We start from the raw sequence: 24291 nt of genomic DNA on the forward strand, positions 1-24291 counted from the left end.
AACAAATGTAATTTATAACAAATTTAATTAAAATACACTGCAATGATGAACTCTTTCATTTAAAATGTTAGTCGTGTGTCTACGAAACCAGTAAAGTTAATGTTATTGTAAAATAATTATACGTTAATATTGTAATTCATCTCGTGTTTGGCGGTAAAGTAACTTTAACTTAAAAGTAACTTTCTTTTCAAAAGGAGAGGTCTTCGCCTACATTTACAATTACCTTAACCTATACGAGCTTTTTAACGAAGTTATAATGTAATGTGCGGATATATCAATTCGTTTGGTTAAAATCTTGGTTTACTCATTTTTATCGTGCTAATCCATGATTTCTATACATTTTTTTAAACTATATAATATAATACCGGTAATTCGTAATAGTTTCATAAATCCTTGATATATCACCATCTCGGAAATTATGTCGCGATGATCATAAGCCCGCAGCGGTATTTAGATAGAACACTCAATTTAAACCATTCTGTTGACGTAACGAAAGGGTACGGACAACGCATCACGAAATGATTGAACGTCGATATGGCCCTATATTTATAGTTCAGCTCGAGTTTACTTCAGCAAATTGTCGTCGCTAACAAAACAGACGGTATTTGGAGTACGTTTTCCAATTTGTTCTCGCCTTGTATCTCGATTCTGTACATTGCCAAAAACAGGAGTGACATGCTAAACCGCTCCATTGGTTTTCCGTAACAAGCGTTGCTTGTGCGTCGCAGAGCGCAAATTGATACACCGCTTGTTCACAACTGCCGTGTAATTACGCGATCCGATACCTTAATTAAAATGTCAAATTCGTACATTCATTAAACGATAAGGATGTGTTTGATATATGCATTTATTATGATTGAATAACTAGTATTTTACCTAGTTTAGGTTTAAGGCGATGATTGGGGAAGCAATGGTATAAAAACACTGATTTATTGTCATCGGAGAGTTTTACTCAATTAGGAATGACAATGGTTCATTTTCTTCTATTCTCAAGACAATTATATTTAATAACGCGGTGTTGTTGTAATGTTTCGTAGATGCATTTCTAATGTAGATTTATTTTATCGTATTTATAGTAGTATAGTCTATATTAAAAAAAAAAGAACTTAAAAAATAAATAATTAAGACGAACTCTTGCCACTTCTTTGAAGATAGCGTTTTAAAATATAAACTACTTAAATATACTGTAACGGATTGTGTCAGTAGTGTTTTTTTAAGACAATAGATAAATCATTTTATGTAATCGTCTAGGCCAGGGCATACAATGACGGGCCATTGGGCATAAACAGCTTGTCGCGCAAGCAAGCAAGTCGGGAAGTCATACTTGATTTGAAATTATATGTAGGTAGTATAAATGACGCATCCAAATGTTGGGATCTAGAGTACTACGATAAATTACGCCAATTTTATATTAATTATCATCTTATTTGTAGCAACCCTGATATCGCTCAAATGACGCTTAGCAGTTAGCGCAAAATGGCGTCGCATATTCCAGCGAGCGAATGTGCACTAATTGACGACGTGACGCTTCCCGGAATACACCGTCGAATGATTTCAATTACCTAATTAGATTCGGGTGGGTCTGGCTGTAGGTAGCTGATCTTCGTGGATTGCACAAATCACTCGCATTTTCGTTATGTTAGATTCATTAAACAGGTAAATTATTTCACACGCAAGTATAGTCAATGATATAGATATGACTATTTTAATTATAGGTAAGTTTATGTGACCTGAGTAATAAACACCAAATAAAAAACACGTTAATTACGATCGAACAGATTTTATAATTATTTAATCTATAAAATAATATTCCGTAAATGTTCCACAGTTGGGTAGGGACCTTTTCACGACGTGGCTTCGATACACGTGTTTACCTTTACTGTACGAGTAGAATAATTATAAACTAAGGACATGAGTAAATTGGGAAGGGTGATCTGTGATTATAAGTTGGGGAAAATTTATATTATATTATAATTGATTTTTTTGTGGTTATCATGTATCATCATCATCTGCCAGTTATACTTAAAAGTAATATTTAATCTGACTATTTCGAACATCACAGATAATTTTTTATCTTGTCTATCATCATTTGAAGAAGAGTTTTATCTTTGAACGCCTGTTCTTAACGGCGCGGGCGTTAGTAACGAACGTCGGTATATGCTTTCGTTATATAAGAATATGTAGGTATCTATACTATACATACTTACTGTTATATAATGTAGGTATTGATAGTCATTGGTTTATTATTTGTATACGTACCAAAAACTAGGATAAGGCAAGTGCGGTACGAGACAGGGTGTCATGACTTCGTCGTCTAAAACTTAAAACCTAAAAAGAGACAATTTACGAAAATTAAAAATAATAATAAGGTGTAACTTATTATTACTTTCATCTATTTGTTAAGTCGCCAAAAATCGTGGTTGAGATGATACATGTTTCTGATAAAATTAACTGGCCAATAAGAATAGAAGTATTTATAAATATGGCCCCCAAAATCTTTAGATTCGTTCGCTCCTGAGAAAATGTATAGTAGAAAGATGACCGATACTGAACTTCTAAATCTATATATTATTTAAATACAGTTAAAGGTTTTTTAATTTAGTTAAATCAATCACGAAATACATCATAAATATGTTCGTTTCTTACTTAATAACGTCCATTGTAAAATAGCCTCAAATTACTATTATAGTTTCGGGTATCGTTTGTTGTCTTAAATTATAATTGAATTCTGTATTACCTACTAATACACATTCATTAAAATACGACGAAAATTATTATATATTGTCTATTTTTTATAATTAGATATTAAGTTTTTATTTTATTAACTTGGTGGTAGGGCTCCGTGCAAGCTCGTCTGGGTAGTTACCACTCACTTATCAAATATTCTATTGCCAAGCAGAAATACTTATATTATTTGGTATTTTTATGCCTCGGTTTGAGGCGTGTGTGACAGGCGTAAGGATAAAGTAAGCCTAAAAGTAAGCTAAGCCCTCCTCTCCTTTTGAGAAGGTTTGGAGCTTATTCCACGACGCCGTGCCAAAGCGGGTTGATGGATAAATATGTGGCAGAATAACTTTGAAATTAGACACATGCAGTTCCTCTTGATGTTTTCCTTCACCGCCGAGCACAAGATGAATTATAAAGACAAATTAAGCACCTGGTAATTCAGCGATGCTTGCCTGGGTTTGAACAATAATCGGTTGAGATGTACGTGTCCTAACCACTGAGCCGTCTCGGCTCATTAGGCGCAAGGGTAGAATATCTTAGTTACTAGGTTGATGGGGCGGGCATTGGCGATGTAAGGGATGGTTAATATTTCTAGCAGCTCCAATTTTTGTTGGCGGTAGTGACCACTATCTCACTAACTTAAATGAAAAGAAAAACTAGATACCTACTATATTTAAACAGAAACGTTACCTACGTTTAGATAAAATAAAAATAAAAAAAACTTACATTAATGTTATTTTTTAAGTCGCTATGAATCATTACAGAAAGACTGTTTGCATCTACAAGTCATACTTAAATTTAGTATTGAATCTCACTGCATATTTCAAGGATATCAGATAGTTTTTTATCTTATTGGCTTGTCTATCTACGTTTGAGGAACCATTTTATCTTTGAACGATTGTTCTTAACGGCGTTAGTAACGACCGTTGGTATACTGAAGTTGTATAATAGTGTTGTATATCGATAGTGCACTATCGATAGTCTATCGATAGTTAAGGTGTTAGCGATGGTATCGATAGTTCCCCATGAACAATACTATTATTATATATTGCAAATATCATTACTGTTAACCCAAATTATCGATAGTATCCCTGTTACCAATAGATTTTCTTAGAGAGAGCTGGCGATACTATCGATAGTATCGCCGTTATCAATAATATTGCTCAAGAAGAGCTATCGATAATATCGATAGTGTCGATAGTATTGATCAAAACGATACTATCGATATTACTATCGATATCCTGAATAATTTTCGAGGTCAACTATCGATAGTCAAACTATCGATAGTTCTGCAACACAGTTGTATAACTACTTATAAATATTATCTTATCATGATATGAGATTGTCGATGTAAAAGTATCAAAATATATTATTTATTTATTACATTTTTTTTATGTAATTAAACAGTTTAAAAGAATATTATATCAACAAAATTAAAATATTATCCAAGGAGTAAGCACTTTTAAATAATTTTACAAGATTTAAAAAAAAATAAAATTGAAAGTGTTCATTCGGGAAGAACTGACCAGATATTCAGCGGTTACTTTTTCCTGTGTATTTTAAAATATATAAAAAAGTTATTTACCCTAAGTTATGAAGTACCTAATAATAAATATAAGGGCAAAATATATAAATTTCGAGTACATGAACTGAAACGAATTGAATAAAAATTACGTTAAATAAATTCGATTCGAAATGTAAATATCAAAAGATATACAATTTTCCAGACTAGCAACATTTGCAGATTAATTTGTTTACAAACAAGAAAATTAGTTTCTGGCCAAGATTATTGGGTTTCGTTGCATGCGAGTAGCGTCCGACCCTATATTAAATTTCAAGTACGCTACGTTGGGAGCTATTACAGAAAATTTCGTATACCCTGCATCAGGTTAATATAGCTTGGTGAACTTCATATTGGTGTGGACTTTAGAATTTTAAATTATGTTGGAGTTCAACTTCTCCAGCCTTGCTTGTTAGGTATGGCCAACTGGATATTACTTTGAGAAGCCTTAATATATACAGGGGAAAAGATAAGATTTGTTTATGACGTTTAATGTTATCTTATTTTTGAAGCAACATTTTTTTATATATTATTCACAAAACTATATGTCTAAACTGTGCTATCATTTAAAATGATGTATATATATATTTTTTAAATTGATACATCATATAGATATAGTAGATAATTATTTATTAATTAAGTAAAAAACATGTTTAAAAATTAAATTTTAATATTGTATTAATCTATCTTGTATTAAATATATTTTATAATAATTTATGTATAAGTTGTATAGTATGTAGTTAAGTTTTTGTAATTATTTCATCCATATTTAAAAGGTTCTGCTGTATTAGTTGGTGCTTTAATGTAAAAGGATTTTTGTTTCCTTATTTTTGTCCACGTCTCCGCAGAGTATATTCTAAAATTTAAAGCAGTCTTTAGGGCTACGCTGCTCAATATAAATGCTAATTAATCTGCATCGATATAGCGTCGCTGTTTAAGTTTCTTTGTGTACATTTTTAAAGTAACATGTTTTTAATAAAATTATATAATTTATTTATACGTCAATTTATCATTGATAATATTTAAGATATTTGGCAACAAAAACATTAAAATATAGCTTCAAAAATTGAAATACTTTATAAGAATAAGTCGCGTTCAATATAAACTAATACAGAGTAAATATTAATAAAGTACAAATGAAACAAAAAAAAAAATATTACATAACATATCACAGCGAATATTCGGATTCCATTATAATGGGAATCAATAAATATTGTAAGGTGTAGTAAATCGAACATGTAATCTTCAAGGAGAAACAGGTTATATAGGTAGCATGTTAATGCGTACGGTTGATTGATCGCGTTGTCTTCACGCACACAATCTATATGCTAATAACACGAGGATCTTTTTAAGGCCTGCCTCCTTATTATGTAAAGTAGGAGAGCCTAATGCCGATTGGACTTTCCTTATGTTATTTTTTCAAATTACTACATAAGGTACTACATTATTTTTTTTAAGTTTTAATACAAAGAGACATCATTTACACAATGATTTACGTAGAAACTTTATTCAAATCTTCCAATTTTCGAAGTGTTTAAATTGGGTTAAACAATAGTTAGTTATTTGTGACATTTAACATTTATTATTTACATAAAACACTTTTTCTTATCCTTAAAATGTTAACAGAAAGATAGAAATCCGTATGTAACTAAACATCCGCTGAACGACATTTTTAAGTAAGGCCGTTAACAATTGGGTTATATTCTTAAAATTTAGAATGAATAACTCATTATTTTCTTTTAATTATTTATTTTTTTTAATTCACAATAAATCTTGATGGCCAACGTAAATGAAATCAATGAAAATTAAAATGGTCAATTTCTAAGTACACAACTACATTGACATATTTAAGATTTAATCTCAATTCATATAACCTAAAAATAATTGTGAGAAATCATTACGTAGAAAGTTCTCAAAATCAGAAATAAAGACACGTTAAGGAACTTTACCGCCATTTCTAACTTTTTTCCCCGAGGCTACTTGTTTGACAGTTCACTTTAACTTAGGACCTTATAAATAGTGTTCCCTACGGAAGAAATTTCAGAATTACTGAGCGTTTTTCATGATTGTTAAGTCTCGAAGGTATCAACTAAAACAAGAAGCAAAGTTACTAATAGATATTGCCAAAACACTAAAGAACACACGTTTAGTTGTTTTTTGTATTGTTAAAGTTATTTTTGATTAGGCTGAAAGCAAAAAGCATATTTATTTATATTTTTGTTCAGTTTGATTTGACTGTGAATAATTTTAACATAAAAACGTTTTAAATATACCTAATATAATTTTATGAAAGTATTTTTTTATGCAGAAAAACAAATGTTATCAAATACCGTCGCTTGAAAAAAGTCAATTGTTTTTAAATATTAAATGTTATATAAGTTATTTCTTGAAGAGCTCCGCTTTAAAATACAACACACAAAGTAAGAGAATCTCCTCCATTTTGGTGTGCAGGCCATTTATATGGCTTAGCTAAAGCACAGAATATATTTTAGCTCGCGACTCGGTTTAAGTTCAGAAATTAATAATATTTTTTTTTTAAAAAGCCAGCAAGATAAGAGCTATGTTCCGCGCTGCAGTGCGGCGGACCCGGGGGAAATCACTAGCTACAGTAATTATACGTTTTGTCCCTCCGCCACTTTTTCTGATGCGACGTGAAGATAAACAATCAAATGTTCTAGTTGTGACTAAATATTCTTCATTCGTTAATACAATTCAATATTCTCATTACTATTCTAATTTTAACATCTTTCATTTCAATTGTAATTGAATTAATTTTGTAAAATCAATAACACTGGTAAACATTTATTAATATAATTATTAAATTAAAATTATTAAGAGTAAAGAGGAGTATTTAAAGTGTATTGTTATCAATTATATATTTTTTGGTAAGTAAGCATATACTACATAATGTTTCTACGTAAAATACAAGACAGTTTAGTTTATTTGCAAATGAAATCAACAGTATATATTTTAATCAACTCCTGTGTTTATTCTTGTGCTATCTAGTGCTTTGTTAGTGTTAATAAACTGTAATTATTTCTTTGTTAAATCAAACAGGTACAATTAATTATTAATAATACAAATCGAAATATATTTAGTAATATGTTTTTTATAATAAATTAAGTCAATTGTACTAAACTATGAATCGTTTCAAATCATTAGGACAGATTAGAACTTTTACAATTTTTTTTTGATATTTTTAAAGTCAATTATTACATATTTTATTAGTTAAATCTTGATTATGAAAGTAAGTTAGTTAATAAAACTATTCATAGAAAAATATATTTTAAAGTAACTGTATTAAGTGAGAATATACTATAACATGGAGTTAGGTTTCAGTGTAGACCTGCGGGCCGGATTAAATTTCACTTTATCTTCGTCCTTTCGTTTAGTGCCTTGTTCAATTTGCTTCTCATATATGAAACCACTGTTGCCGGCGTTCATTTTTTGCGATGCAGATGCTATAATAGACGCCACGGTGAAGGACGGGTGCGGAAGATCTGGTATTTGCGAAACGTAATATTCACGGAGTCTACGTCTTTCGTCATCAATCTTGTTTTTATCCTGTTTAGATTCATTTAGACTTAAATTGGAATGATCAGTCGTGTCGTTCCCTCGATGTTGGTAATACGATAATCTGAGATGAGAATAATCGTCGATGAAAAAATCTTCATCGCTAGTACGATCTGATAACGCGGCCGAGTCATCGAATGTATCCAATTGTTTATCACACATTTTTATATTACAAATTTTCCTTATATAACGTTTGTGGTGACTAACTTATTCACAGGTTGTGTCTTAATATATTTTATATCTGACGGAGGGTAATCAAAATAAATTTGACGTTTTAGAGTGGGTACACGTACAAAACCTGTGTAAAACATAACTATTATTTTTTATTACTAGCTAAATACCCTACTCGAATTCGCACGAGAACAATAAATATTATTTTATTATTGAGTATGTAATATGTTAGGCCAGAGAATTTTTCTTGCAATTTTCAGTAATCGTATTAAAAAGTTACGATGTTTACGCTGCACAAATTATTGAATTATGGAATATGGTCTGATGGATGGTGACCTGGTATAACCTGAGAGAGATTAAACGGAATATCAGATCCTTTCCGAAGCACATGAATGTACTGCTAAAAAGCCTTCTAAATATAGCGGTACATTATTGTCATTTCAAAAATGCTCCATAATATTACACCAAGTAATTTTTTTAAATGGTTTATTGATTTATCGACATGGTAAATATGGTACAGAATAATTGAAGTAAGATTTTTTTATTTATGACTATTAATTGTTCTTATAATTATTTTCAAAAATTACCCGTACTGTAAATGTCTACCCTTGCCTTCATCCACAACTTATATATGAATATTTATATTTTTGTAAGAGTGGTTCACATCTTGAGTTGAGTTGAATTTCTTTTTGAGTTCCAATTGAATGGCCTCTGGGAGAAAGGATACTTCCTGTTTTACGTATTTTGGATGTGATGTTACCATTTTTTGCTACAAGACACCAAGGTCAAGGTAATTGAGTTCGGGCAGCTGGGCGTCTTTCAGAGATTCTTAATAACCCGTATCCGAGCCATGCTACCAGAGTTAGAAGTAGCGAAGCCCATGGAAACAGAGGGCCCTAAGACCTTGGCACTTAACATCCAAAGATCTTAGACATAAAACGCACAAATTGGCGTGCGTCTTGTAGTGTGAGATTTTAGAATGCTACACTGTTTTTTCTTTAAAGGATAGTAGCTATGCCTCTAATTACTAATATTCCTATAATATGTATAGTATATTTCGATATTAATTTTAAGAATATATTTACAACTTCAGTTATTCATCATTATAGATACCATTTATATTCATTATGAAAATTTAGGGCCTTACGAAATGTTAATAAATTCTTGCACTACATTTGCGTAGTATAGAAAATAGCCAAACAGATTTTCTTTGTATGCCTGTATTACGTCTACGTATTATTACTGTACTACCAGCCCCGGCTTCGCACGGGTACAATGCTCATACTAAATATACTACAGAATGTCTTACAACGTTCACTGTTTTTCAGTCATTAGACAATCCAAACCGCTATGTCCCTGCGTTTTAAATCTGTATTATCGTCGAAAATATTCATTTACGCTGTAAAGGGCTATATTGATTTGTATTAAATGCACAATGTATTTGAAGTACTTCATTGGATAAGGATTAAGGCTGTATTGTTTAAAATCGCTTTGAAAATAAGCCATTATTTCTCGTAAAAAGTAAGGGATACAAAATGGTTATTGTGGGTTATTCCTAAGAAACAGACATATACCATCGCGGAATCTATCTATTAAAAAAAATACATCAAAATCCGTTGTGTAATTTTAAAGATCTTGCATACATAGGGACAGATTAAGGTAAGCGACTTTGTATTATAATATGTAATGATAAGGGACATCTTAGCTCTCGGATGAGATTTGGAGACTGACCGATTACTACCGGGTAGCACATTAATCTAGTTGTTTGTCTTCTAATAAATAACAGGAAAATGTTTATTTAACACATATATTATCTTAATCAAGATTTATATTTTTTGAAATCACAGGTTGAGCAACCAAACTGAATTACTCATAATACGATTGATATCTCTGTCTGATATGATTTTACTTTAAAAGAGCCATTCTCAAAATTTCGACACAGATACTGGCAAGATGAAGTTCTCCCTAACATTCCTCACTTTGGTAGCACTCAGCTATTCAGCTCCTCAACCAAGGAAGCTGTTCCATGAACATTTTGAAGATTTCAAGGAAGTCATTAGTAAGGAAGTTGATCATGAGTTAAAATACTTGGTAGAACACTACCTGGAGTTTGAAGAGTTCCGTGCTTCTCTTGACTATATTGGCTCCGACGACTTTAAGAAATTGATTTTCAAAATGGAAGAATTACCCGAATTTGAAGCCGTGAGTAATTTAAAAAAAATATTTTTTTATTAAATACTCAAAATTATAAAATGTTCTATATATTTTGTTATGGTATGTTGAAACATATACATGCGAGATTCTTATGTATCTATAAAAGCAAAGTTAAATTTTTGGCTTCATAAATTAATTTAATGATTTTCCATACATTATTTTTTTCCATTTATTGTAAATATGTCTAATTTTATTATTAACTAGCTGGTGCCCGAGACTCCGTTCGCGTGATTTTAAGCCTCAAAGTAGGGGTATTATATGATATCTGTGTATCTTTAAGTCTGCCGTGGCATTGTAGTTCCCAAATGGATTATAATTTTAACTTATTTGCGTGCTTTGCCATCAATAAAAATCAAACAATCGAACTTTTAAAATTTATATTTTAATCTTGTAATATTAAAAAGTTATGATGTATTTGTCTAACTGCGTAACGTATATTACACGATATTACACGTAGTGCCGTCGGGGATTAAATCATAGATTTTTTGCAGTTGCAAACACGCGACAGAGCCACATAAAGTTAGCCGTGTGATCCACTTGACGATATTTTTTCAATAAATATTTAGATATATTTATTTTTAAATTGCCATAGAATTTTTTTTGAACCAATTTTAATAAAACAAAGCCTACATCAGTGAAAACCGCATGCAAATCGGTAAAGCCGTTTCCGAGATTAGCGGTAACAAACGAACAGGTATACAGACAAACAGAAGAAAATTCTAAAAATTAGATATTTGTGATCTATTGCATTAATAAATACCCCAATACTATTTTTTCTCAAATATATTCTTTGTACAGATTTCGATCAGTTATGATTTTATTATATGTATGTATAGATAATCCCTTTAATTTCAGGTAGTAGACTTTCTAGAAAGTAATAACCTAGATATGCAATACTTCCTTGACGCTTTTAGCACTAACCTTGGTAAGTCAATAACGTTTTTAACTTAACTAATCGTAACGTGGTTAACTTAATTAAAATTTGTACAAAACTTTACCCGCATGAAGTCGGGACAGACAGCTTATACATAAACGTGTAGAGGCAATATTTAATAATGGCTGGTTTAATTAAAATTTGTTTAATTTCAGAATACGTTCAAAGAGGAAATCTTCGTCACGAGGTCAGTGGCCGTGATATGTCTTCTCTTATCAGAGACTGTACCAATATTTACCCTAAAGCTAAACTAGCTGCTCTTTATGAAGAGAAGTTGGCTGAAGATGATGACTTCAGACGTGCCATGGAAAGCTTCGAAACCGAGGAATGGGATAAACTGTACACCGCTCTCTGGGCGAATGAAACCTTCCTGAAGGAAGTCGAAACTCTTAAAGAAAATGGAATCGAAGTTTCGGTTGTCTTATATGAATTCAAGGCTATCTTAGGAGTCAATTAATTGCCCGTTAGAAATACGGTTGAACAACAATTATATAATTAATATGATTTATTTTTATATTTTGTTAATTTATTTCTACAGTACTGAATAATAATTATTTACATAACTAACATGTGAATTTTTTTATTTGCTGTTTGTTTTTGTTTTTCGCTCCGAATTAACTTTATGTAGGTTTTTATTAAAATTTTTATTTCGAAAAGTTTTTAATGTGCAAAATCTTTTAACATTATTTTAAGAGTCACTAAAAATATAAAAGTGTCTAGAATCTAAAACTCTTGGATCTTAACTGTAGATTGAGGGTTCAATTTTGTTTAAGCACCACTGTTTTCTTGTCATTAATTTAGTTCCTAATAATTCGTGTAAAAAGTGTTTGGCGGTAGAAATTTTATCACATCGTGGAATAGCTCCAAAATATTCCCTAATAAATATATTCCGATATTTTGAAACTCGATACTTACGATATTACTCGATATTCTCGGTGCTCGATAATGTGTATCAAGTATCGCGACTAGGGTCAAGGTCCCAAGATATCCCTAGCGTTAATTTTTGGTTAGGCTATTCACTAAAATATCCTATTCAAAATTTAATGATCCTAATATCAAATTCTAACACTTGCCAGGAAGGTAATCTAAATTTGTCAGGAAGGTAATCTAAATTTAATAATTTAAATTTGTATATCTAATATACAATATTTTATCGATGGCTAAGTTTGATTAAATTCGTTAATGGATTTGTTATTTGCTCATTGTTTCGGAAATAAATTATGGTTATACAAGCGATTTATTTTAGTTTAATTAGCGGTCAGAAAGTTATCAATATTATTCATTCGTTACCAAAAAAAAAATTATATGGCTTCAAATCAGCAGTTGTACGAGTTGTAACGATGACATTTGTGTCATTTTCTTTAAAATCTTTGGTACATGTGTCTGTAACTACATACTCCTAAAGGGCTGGACCAGTTTTAGGTGTATGTGTGTGAGACCATCATTTCTGTTGTAACTCGCTAAAAATTGTAGTATGCAGCAGCTGCTAAACAAATAAGTCGATAATTTGTAGAGGAACACGAACTTATGCTTTACAAAAATCTGGTGCCTATGGAGTACTATTCTCAACTTTAAGCGTTGGTTTTATCAACGATTTCAAACGGTCTACAATCCATAAGGTTCCTATCTTTTGTACCATGGTGAATATTCCCAGGAATTCGATATGGTGGCACTATTTCGTAATCCACTTTAAAACTAGATCTAGATACAATATGTGGCGTCCGTGGGATCAATTTCCTACCAAGGTTATCACTGAGAACTATAATGTTTTTTTTATACTCCGAATGAACAAGTCAATCATTTTTAAACCAAGTTTTTAACCAAGCTACAGTGCGATAATTTAGGTTGAAATAAGCTATCGATCGATATCGCATTAGACATATTCAGTTTCACATCTATATTGTCGACTTTTAAATCCAAGTTATATCATTAGATAAATATAAAATACATTACTATTAATACAATATGATGACAAATTTGTCTATCTAACACTAATATCGTGGAAGATAAACGAAAAACATTTGACAAGTTTTTGTTAAAAAAAATCTTTAAAATAAGTCTGCATCACCAGATCGCCTTGCCTTGATATATCTGCATCAACGTATAGCATTAAGTTAAGGATAAAGTTAATGCTCCGTACGAAGAGAAAACGGCTGATAATTATCAGTTTAGACAAGATACAGAAAGCTTAGGGAATGGCACTATCTGGGAGACCGAGATGTTTCAAACAAAAGCAAAACGATGATGTTAAGATTGTCTGAATCTGAATTTTGTCACAAAATAAACAATTTTGAATAAACTATAAATATTTCATTTTATTGATAGCCTATCTTCTATATTAGTTGAATTTCAGCGCGTATTAAGACCTGGATTTATCCAAACTACATACATTTTCTTTACACTTTTCTTGATCAAGTTTTGGCAATTTAAGTCTATTTTTTTCTAACTATATGTTACACTTACGAAATATGTTTGATTTGCAGTGCAGTATTTGTTGTGCTACAAAATTTACAAAATAACTAACACTATTTGTTTGTAAAACAATTGATATTCACTTTGCTCTTATTTTGTTTATATTATGAGTTATTTGCTTTTGTTTATTTAATCTCGCTATTGTCTATTATATAGCGATGTCGCTTTGATTAGTCTGATATCTGTTTGTGGTCTTTAACGAAGAGTTGTTACAAAGAAACACACTGTTAACACGATTCCGAACCAACAGACATATTTCTAGCTTCTGTTCGTTTCGTAATACTGGAAAATGAGAAACATTCGCTTTGTTTTAGTTCCTCTGTGTATTGGACTTACTTTCGGATTTATTGTTCCCATTGGCATACAAGAGGTGAGTGTTTTCGATTGAATAATATTCGAACTTAATAAATTATATATTAAGTACTGATATTGGTTGTTTGTATTCTAATATGTAGGTCTTGCAACAATACTGCATGATACGTTTTTTTTTTCAATAAAAGCTATGTGACATCAGTTTGCTGTAAAAATATATATATTTACATTCCAGGTATCCAACGATGACTTAACAACTAATATAAATGTAAAACGTATTAGAACGAGAGACATTAAACAGCAACGAAACAACGAAACTACTAGTAAATCTAAGCGGTCTGATGAAAGAATGTTAAAATCAACAAAAACTCTATGTATTGAAAATAATATAACCAATAAGTTAGAAAAAGATTTATATGACGATACATTTAAGAAGGACAACAACATAAATGAAAGATCGTCTATCTTAATAAAGCAAATAGCTAGACAATCTTTGGGTAACCGTTTCGTTGTTAATGTAATGCCTAAACTGAATAATGACGTTAAAACACGTGCAACTTATTCCCTGAATAGAAACAATGGTTTTGACGAATTTCATCGTCGAGTTTCAATTGGAATTACAAACCCACACAAAAATGTAGATGACTCCAATCTAAGATTGAATAAACCAGAAAATCAATATACTATTCCAAAAGACATGGGTTTTACCAGGATTTACGACGGTAATTTCAAAAATAACAATAGTAGAAGCTATTCTAGAGGACAAAGAAAATATTTGGTTTCTTATATTAGGCCTTTTTTAAAGCCATATATTGAAATTGCATCTAAGGCGACTGAAGTAACTTTAAAACCGGAAGTACACCATTTTCGTAATATGGTCGTACAACAACGTATTTTACAAAGTATTTTCAATAAAAATCCTTTTAAATTAGCCTACCCTGGAGGAAAAACTATTGACACAATTGACAATCTAAATAACGGAATCTTTTTGATAAATGATAATAAAAAACTATCTAATGGTAACAGTAATGATGGTCAGAAATCAGTAGACAGAATAATTAAAACTAATTCAATAGATCAAGCACTTGTAACAGAAAATAATGGTCGTCTCGATCGTTTCGGTTTGCACAATTGTCCAAATTGTGGTGAAAATATTTTCAAAGAGTATTCAAACAGCCGTATGGTATTCAACAAGAAGTGTAAATGTAAAACTAAAACTCCTAAATGAAAAAAAAAAAACATTTCAAGATTAACCATTACATTTTTAAAACAGAAACAGATACATTTACGTTATAAGCTTTAATCTCCATATTTATAGTGTTACCTTAAAATAAATAGAAAAATAATATAATTAATAGATCTGTGGACTAAATATTATTAAGTTATTCACTTGAAGCAATTCATTTTCAATTTTTATTTTTTTATAAAATATTAGTATTACAAAATCTTGCTTGTGAGTCCTAATCAAAATAATAAAAAGACGGTATTTTTATATTGTAATCACTATTTATTTTGCATAAATGATTCCGACATAGTTTTAAATTCTTAAATCAAAATTGATCGATATTTTTTTAAATAACAATTAAATGCTTTTGTATTTCTTATAATAATATTTTATACGAAATTATTTTTTTAAAGGTATGTTTCTGTCAAATGTGTCTTCATATATACTCTGACGAGTATAATAAAAACAGTAATGTAGTATCAAGGTGTTTTAATTGTTGTTATCAATTCGGTTCATAATTGACGGTGTTTTGAATAAACATAAAAAAATACAACCGAAATGATAAATTCCTCCTTTTTTGAAGTCAATAAGCGCATAATATTTGAACAATTTATGAATAGTAACGTAAATTATTAATAAATAGTTGTTTAGTCCAGTAGTATAAACTAAGAGGTTATTAAAGTTTTTGAACAATTCACTTTTTAAAACAGATAAAAAAAATATTAATAAATAGGTATATACATACTACTTAGTTAAGTAGTATTCATATAAATGGATAAGATTATAATTTTAATTTACTATATTTTTACAATCATAACCTTACATATAAATATAATTTCAAGCTGTTTATTTCCACTAATAACGAGGATACGACTCAAGTTATATTTTGTGTAAGTCCGTTAATACTTGATTCCAAATTTAATTTTTATTACATAAAAATAACGTTACATTATATAATATGTATTATGAAGAAGTATTATATACATATAATTGGAAATTCGAAAAATGGAACGCACTCAAAAGTATATTGAGATATAATTAAAATATAAAAGTTCCTTGATATAAAATGTATTTTATCTTTATTTAAAAAAGTGGTTATAGAGCACTGGTGAAGAATAGCTGATTATAGTACTTTAGGAGCATGTCAATCAGCCGAATAAGAGTCTACAAGACGAGTTCGTTCAGAACATTGGTGAAGAATTGCTGAGAAATACGAGCCTCGTACCTATCGCGTAGGACAAACTAATCCGTTAAATGTGCTTTACGTTGTTGGCGGCGGCTTACTCTAATATCAAATAAAAAGTAGTATTTATGAACTTAAGTTATTAAACTATCATTTTTGTAAGATTAGATTTAAGCAACTTGCATGATTCGTCTGAGTGAGTGAAAAAACCAAATCTGGTGTCACTCATACACCTGATATCATATCTCCATCACTATCAGTATCACACAAAGTATATAAGAGATGCTTTTTCATTAGATTGACACTGAAAAAATAACCTTACAAGATGAAGGTCGCTATCGCATTCCTCGCTCTGGTCGCTGTCGCTTGTTCAGCTCCTCAACCAAGGGTTCTGTTCCATGAACATTTTGAAGAGTTCAGCCGACTCATTGGAGATGAAGCTGCTGACGATTTAAATCACTTGGTAGAACATTACTTGGAGTTCGAAGAGTTCCAAATGTCTCTCGATTACCTTATTACCCCAAACTTCAGGAATTTGGTTTACGAGATGGAAGACTTACCCGAATTTAAAGCTGTAAGTAAATGTTTCTTGTAATAAAAAATAAAGATGACGTAAAAATAGGTAGCAAATTTGTGCAAGTCCGTCTAGGTAGGTGCCACCTACCAGGTTAAAAGTAATGAGTATCACTTTTAACCTGCTAGATTAAGTATTGTGGTCCACCGGTTTAAATGATTGTGTATTTAACGGCACATGGCGATGATGTAAGGAATGGTAAATATTTCTTACAGTGATAATGCTTGACGGTGGTGACCACCTTAACATTAGGTGGACTTGCCAATCCGTCTACCAATTGACAATAAATAAATAAAAAAAATATCAAAAGGATGGCCAAATTCTCGTACTGTAAAATTTGTAATATTTTTTAAAAAGTTTTTAGTTCAAAGGAAAAATGTTATAATCATTATAAAGTGCACATTATAGTACAAAATTACTTTATTCCAGGTTGTGGAGTACCTCGAGACTCATTACATCGACATTAATTACTTCATCAATGCTATCAATAATTTTGTTGGTAAGTATAGTATAGGAATTATATTATTTTTACGAAAGGTTTTTGTTAAACTAGCTATTAATACAGTAAATATTGTACTTCTAAATGTTGTAAGGAAAATAAACCACAATGAACTGTATATTAAATACAAAATATGGGCAAGATTTACAACATTATCTTGAGTTTAGAGCAATCGTGAACTTATCGTACTTATCAAATAACACATATCAATGTAGATAAAATAAAATATGTTTTTTTAGATGATGTTCAAAGAAGAACTCTCCGTCACGAGGTCAGCGGCCGTGATATGTCATCTTTTATCAAAGACAGCATCGATGCCTTCCCCAAGGCAAAATTGACTGCTCTGTATGAACAGAAAATGGCTGAAGATGATCTATTCAGAAATGCCATGGAAAGCTTCGAAACCGAGGAATGGAAAGAGTTGTACAGCGCTCTCTGGCAAAACGAGACATTCCTGAAGGAAGTTGAAATCTTAAAAGAAAATGGAATCGATGTTGAGATTGTTCTGCTTGAAGCTCAAGCCGTTCTAGGAATTTACTAAGTAAAAGCAAGTTGAAAATATTTATGAATTATTATAAATAAATTATTGTGTAATAAAATTTGCAATTTTACCAGAATCATATTTTATTTTAAATGGAACTCATTCTAAATACCATTCAAATATTTCCTAAGGTAAAATATTGGTATAATTTTCGTAAATCAAAAATATATGAGTGTGTACGTCATTAATTACTCAACGAAAACAGTTTCTTACTAATATTGTAATGCGAAAGTTTGCATGAATATTACTAAATCACGCCAGAACGTTTTAACGGATCTGAACGAAATTTGGCACAGAGCTGGGGGCGAAACTAGTACTTCATAAACGCCTTTTTGTCGTTTTAGGCAAAATCCTTTTTAGCTATATTATTTATAGCGTTTAATATGGGTTTAATAAATGTTAATATAATAAAAGTTGCTCGACATAAACCCCCAATTAATTCCTATAATAACGAGTAACTTTACACATATTTTGTTAATATTATTGGAATAATAGTTTATATATTCTTGCTTTTGTCTATTATATAACAATGTAGTCTTTATTGGTTTGATATATGTTTGTGGTCATTAACGATGAGTTGTTACAAAGAACACACACTTAAAGCGATTTATTCCGGAACGACAGACATATTTCTAGCTTCTGTTCGTTTCGTAATACTGGAAAATGAGAAACAGTCTCTCTGTTTTAGTTCGTCTCTGTATTGGACTTACTTCCGGATTTATTGTTCCCTCTGGCATACGAGAGGTGAGTGTTTTGAACTGTACAATATTCGGACTTCATAAATTACATACTAAGTACTACTTACAATATATGTAGTTATTGTGTATTCTAATATGCGGTAGCATTACACATCAAGAGTCCAAAGTGCTACGTTAAATTGATATAATTGGATAGAAAAAATTACTTCAAAAAGATTTATTTGTGGTTGTACTAAAATAAATAACAATTTTCTTTGTGTTTTCTTTACAGAGACTCTTACAAAATCTACAAAGTTAACAGTTGTTTTTTAAAAACTAATATGTAGCCGTTGTAAAGAGCGGTACAACGACTTTTCACTACGAAGTGTGCTCGTTGATCTCGATTACGAGCTCAAAGCTATCAGAATTGCGATCTCTGCGCGCGCATCCTTCTGACTACGCCGTTTGTTGCTCCGAGAAATGAAATGTAAACACTGCAGAATGCCAACAGATGTCCAGATAGCCAATAGAACCGACTGGAACTTAGGGAAGCAAGATGCGTCTTGAAATTTTGCATTTGTTTATTATTTTGTACGCCGTATAAAGTCAATAAGGAAAGCAAAAGTAGCAACATTAAATACAAGACAATTTACAATATTGTCATCGGAATCTTTATGACGGATTTTTTGTACTGTATATTTTTTTTCAATGTTTTTTTTTATTCGTGTTAGGTAAGACGACATTTGTAGGTAATTAGGAAATCTATTGTAAGGTTTAATTCTTCGTGGTTCTCGTATATTTTCTGAAATGAATCATCTAGATTTTTATGTGGTTGTTGCATTTTTATCCGTATTTGTCGAAGAAGATGACTTCGCTCGGACAACTACAATGTATGAAAATATTTGCGCATTCACAATAAAGACTTTTTTTAATGTTTATTGGAATGAATAAATAGTAAAAAGCAAAATAAGAAACACAAAATATATAAAAGAAGTTTTTGTTCAAAATTGTAGTTGAAACTTTGAGTGATTTGTAGGTCTTCAAAATGTTTACAGAAAAGTCAATAAACGAATAAACGAGAGTGAATGTTCGATATATTTGGTTCATAGTCATATTTTCAACTCAGATCTCTATTTTCAGAGATAATAAAAAACATTTGAATAACTTTGTGAGTGAAAAAAAAACAGAAAATATCGATGGTGGCTATACAAGGTATTTTATTTTAATTTTATTATTTTTACATCTTTCTTCAAAAATAACTAAATTTTATAAATATCTCTGTAAAAGATCGATAAAAAAAAATTATATTACAATATTTACGTCCCATTATGTATTTGAAAATATTTTAACATGGAATCTTATTTCAGGTTTTCTTTTCATTAAAAATGGTAGGTGGACAAATGTGCCACCTCATAGTCAGTGGTCAAGAATTCCTTACATAACCGATACACCACCAACTTTGGAAACTAAGATGTTGTGCCCCTTGTACCTGTAGTGGCTCATTAATAATTCAGATTGGAACACAACATTACCGAGTATTGTTGTTTGACAGTGGAAAATATTTTTATTTGTGCCAAGTGGATTATGTGATGCGTGGTTGGTGCCTATCCTTCATGCTTGTACAAAGCCCTACAACCGAGTGAACTTGACTATAAAACATACTTAATGTTATAGTAATTAAAAGAATGAACTTATAATTAAGCATCAGCACTCATGGTTGAAGAATATTGCTATAGAATGCATCGCCACGGGATCGAGAAGCTAGCAGGTGCTATGTTTAGAGTGCTGTCTAATCTCGGGCAAAATCACCTTGCCACTAGATGCAGACCTTATGGCGACCTCCCTTTGACTGTTTAGACTTTAATTTGGCAGTTGAAGCTGTAGGCGACATCTTTTTTTTTATTCATAATAACGTATAACCATTATTTTTCAGTCTCCCAGCTTTTATTATTATAATATGAACATTAAATAAATATTTAGTGCGTGTGCTCTATTATGCAATAGCAGAGTACGAGCGAATTGATCTGTTAGCGAAAGTGCTTAAAAATATCTCAGGATTAAATGCTTATTTTACCTTTAAGGGTCGGTACGGAATCTAGTATTATATAAATTTAATGAACGTTTATTTTATGAATATTTCAATTTACAGAGCAAGTATAACAGATAGGGGAGCGAGGTTGACTGATGATATAAAATGCAAGGAAATCTTGACCACATACAATCTTGACCCCTCTTTCTCTCTAGTATAGTAAACACTCAGTGTGAGTATATATTTTTTATAAATGATTAAACAACAGTAGCAAAATGGTTGACGGTCTTCAACAGGTTTCCAATTTGGAACTCTGTCTAACATTTGAAATCGTTGCTCAAATCGCAGGACGTGCATGTTTTATTAACGTTGGTTTGAGTTTCAACACGCGAACTTTATTTAATTATGCAGATATAGATTATCCCTTTTACACAGTCCTGTACTTTATTTGCGAGTAAATAAGTCCCTCGAGATTTTAGATTTGAAACATTTATTAGCGCGTTTTAGGGGAAAAAATGGCGCCCAACGACGTGACGCTCTCTTATGCCGACGCCTCTCCGTAGCCGCTTTCCATTAAAAAAAGGAGATATTTTACTTTACTTTTACTTATAAACACAAAACAAATGAAAAAAACTAATAGTTATCTATCTTGACTCCTCTTAAAGTTATTTTTCATTTAATTTAAATTAGACCATTCTCGAGATATAACCGATCCATTAAGATCCAATAATACTTGTTGACTCTCAGGAAGGATATATTATATACATACATATATAATTATTGTAATTAAGTAACATAACTTTGTATTTTAAATGTTGGAAAAGTCTTTCTTGCCAGTTCTTCTCGGTAGAATCTACATTCCGAACCGGTGGTGGCTTCACTTAATATAATTTTGTAAAATGACTTTTCAAAAGTGCTTGTAAAACCCTACTCGAATAAAGTGTATTTTGGTTTGAAAAATGATAATCAAATTCGGTATTCAATTGGAACAGCTAACGAGAAACACACTCAGAAAAATAAGATTGAATTAATAAACATTTTTTTGCAATTGGATAAAAATAACAGTTACTTTACGAATAGGCTAGGGGCACCTGCTTACACGAATAGGAATAAATGTATAACTTCCTAAGAAAAGGGAAATATTATCCATCCCATTATAAGAGTCACGTACGCTTATACTATACCCAATTTTTGCTACCAATACAATTACATAACGTTTAATCATATTATTACATACGAAAACGCTGTTATGCAAACTTCTTAATATAAATAATTATTAACGAGGTTCAATGAACATGCCATAATAGTAATGCGTAACTCCCGAAACATTTAACAAACTAGTTTGTTAAGCGAACTGCGGAGAGGTGGATAGGACGTTGTTATTATACACGATGCACAAGCCAACGAATGTATGAAAACATATGTGCTTTTAATTGATATTTACACGTTACGTTTATTAATTGATCCTAGTACAGGTTAATTTGAATAAGGTGTAAGCGCTTTTTCTTTTGTTTTTACTAAATAGCATGCTCTTTAGAGTAAATCCTAAAGAGCATGCTATTTAATATGTAGGTAGTGCAAAATTACATATACTTCAGAGCCTGCGTGTTGATGATGTTTTCTTAAATAACGCCAGTGGACAACGTTGATGTTTAATTATGAGACAAAAAAAACTTTATCGAAATTTTTAAGTTTACAAATAAAATAAAGTGTAAGATATAATATTATAAATTTCGCGACAATGATGTGCGCAAAGAATCACTCGTGTTGTATCGACTTTTTTTATAACCATATAATTATTTGACTTCAACGTTTAGGCTGTTTTAAAATTAGACGATTTGGGTCAGATTCCGTGCACGGTTGATCCAAGTGGATCAAATCAATTTATGTGCGAGTCTCATACTTTAGCAGGATGTTAGCAGTACGGCTTGTACAGTCTTATTTAAAGGGTGGGAGCCTGATGGTAGTATAGAGATTATTATTAGAGCTGCCCTTGGCCAAAAAGAAAATGCCATCCTATCCACGCCTGAGTTATCAGTAAATTTAAATAATATATATTTTTAAATTTAAAAGAGATTCCGTTTTTGTCTTATACCTATTTCTGTATACTGTACATTAATAAATAATACGGAGTACAATATAAATAATTTACTACATGAATTCTCAAGACACTATGTGCTCTCCTCACTAGTAAAACGTAGCATTCGTGATGTTGCTGTCCTGCCAATAGACGTCCTCTCGCATGTTCTTGCCTCGAGTAATTTTGTATGAAAATCGTAATCGGTATGTATGTGCGAACAGTACGATAAACTTCCAGCATTCGTGCAGCAGCAGTTAGTCACCAACTGTCACATTTGAAAGCGCCCTTATATCACTGGATCAAATTTTACAACAAAATCTTAAAACAATTCCATTATATAATATATTAAAGGTTTTGAATAGTTTTTTAGGTGTTCGATATTCTTATTTTGAAGTTTTTATTTAGCCTAATCTGTTACTATATGCGGGTCTAAACGGTGAGTCGTTAATTTTTTAACTGTTATGATGTTGGTAACAGTGCAAATTACTGCCTAGAATAGTTTTATTCGTTAAGTACATGTATGAGAAAAAGGTAATTATTAAAAAGGTGTTTTACTTTACATATTTTTTATATAGGCGGACGGGCAGATGGACCATCCGGTGGTATGTGGTCATCACCGCCGATGGATATTGGCGCTGCAAGAAATATTAACCATTCCTTACATCGCCTATGCGCCACCGACCTTTATGTGTCTAGTTACATTGGCTCAGTCAACCCTCAAACCGGAACAAAACAATAATAAATATTTCTGTTAAGCAGTAGAATATCTGATGACTGGGTGGTACCTACCCAGACGAAGTCAGTATCTTTAGATAAGAAGAGAGTTTTTTTATATAATATTAATTTTTCATTAATTTATATAAAAATTGTATAATTGTATAATATCATATAAATATCAGCGCTCGTTTTGTCAAGTTTAATAAGACGTCTTGACATTTCCAAGTTATGATTACCCTTAATGGGTTACACCCTCCTTAAAATCGTAATAAATATACAATAGAAATAAAGTACTACTACTCGAACAGAAATATATCCTTAGATGCTGAATACCGCAGCGTATTGCACAAGAAATATGAATCGTGTATGTTGAGGTTCTGCGCCAACGTTCAACGAACTGTGATTATATGTGAATACTAGGGCCAAGATAACAAGTATGTAGATATGTTATGGTACGTTATATTATGTATTGGTAATGATACACGCAACGGGTCGTTCGTGTACATAAATCCCTTTCAAATGTTTCACTTGTTGGAGATTTGTTAACTGTGTCTGACAGATATCTAGGTTTAACATAATTTTTTGACTAATTTAGAACGTTAAACGTATTTCCATCAAATCGATGTTTCGTTTGGATTTATAATTGGTTATTATTTTAAAATTAATTATTTGTTTTGATAATATATTTGCGTATTTCAAATATTTACTTTGCTAATCAAAAACTATAATAAATCATTTATTTATATTTAAGTTAATTTTAGGAAAAAGTTAATTAAAAATTTTTTTTTATGATGTAGGCAGG

At 31.0% G+C, this 24291-nt stretch overlaps 1 protein-coding gene across 1 annotated transcript; it reads left to right on the plus strand.

Moving 5' to 3' along the window:
* Positions 1–9985: 9985 nt before the first annotated feature.
* On the plus strand, positions 9986–18008 carry LOC113396058 (uncharacterized). Its single transcript, XM_064217921.1, has 6 exons — positions 9986–10234; positions 11102–11171; positions 11336–11595; positions 16692–16946; positions 17376–17445; positions 17685–18008. Exons 1-6 carry the CDS (start codon positions 9986–9988, stop codon positions 17984–17986), a joined length of 1206 nt encoding a protein of 401 aa, XP_064073991.1. The 3' UTR covers positions 17987–18008.
* Positions 18009–24291: the final 6283 nt, after the last annotated feature.

This window comes from Vanessa tameamea, chromosome 19 (assembly GCF_037043105.1).
Source record: "Vanessa tameamea isolate UH-Manoa-2023 chromosome 19, ilVanTame1 primary haplotype, whole genome shotgun sequence".
NCBI classification, from domain to species: domain Eukaryota; kingdom Metazoa; phylum Arthropoda; class Insecta; order Lepidoptera; family Nymphalidae; genus Vanessa; species Vanessa tameamea.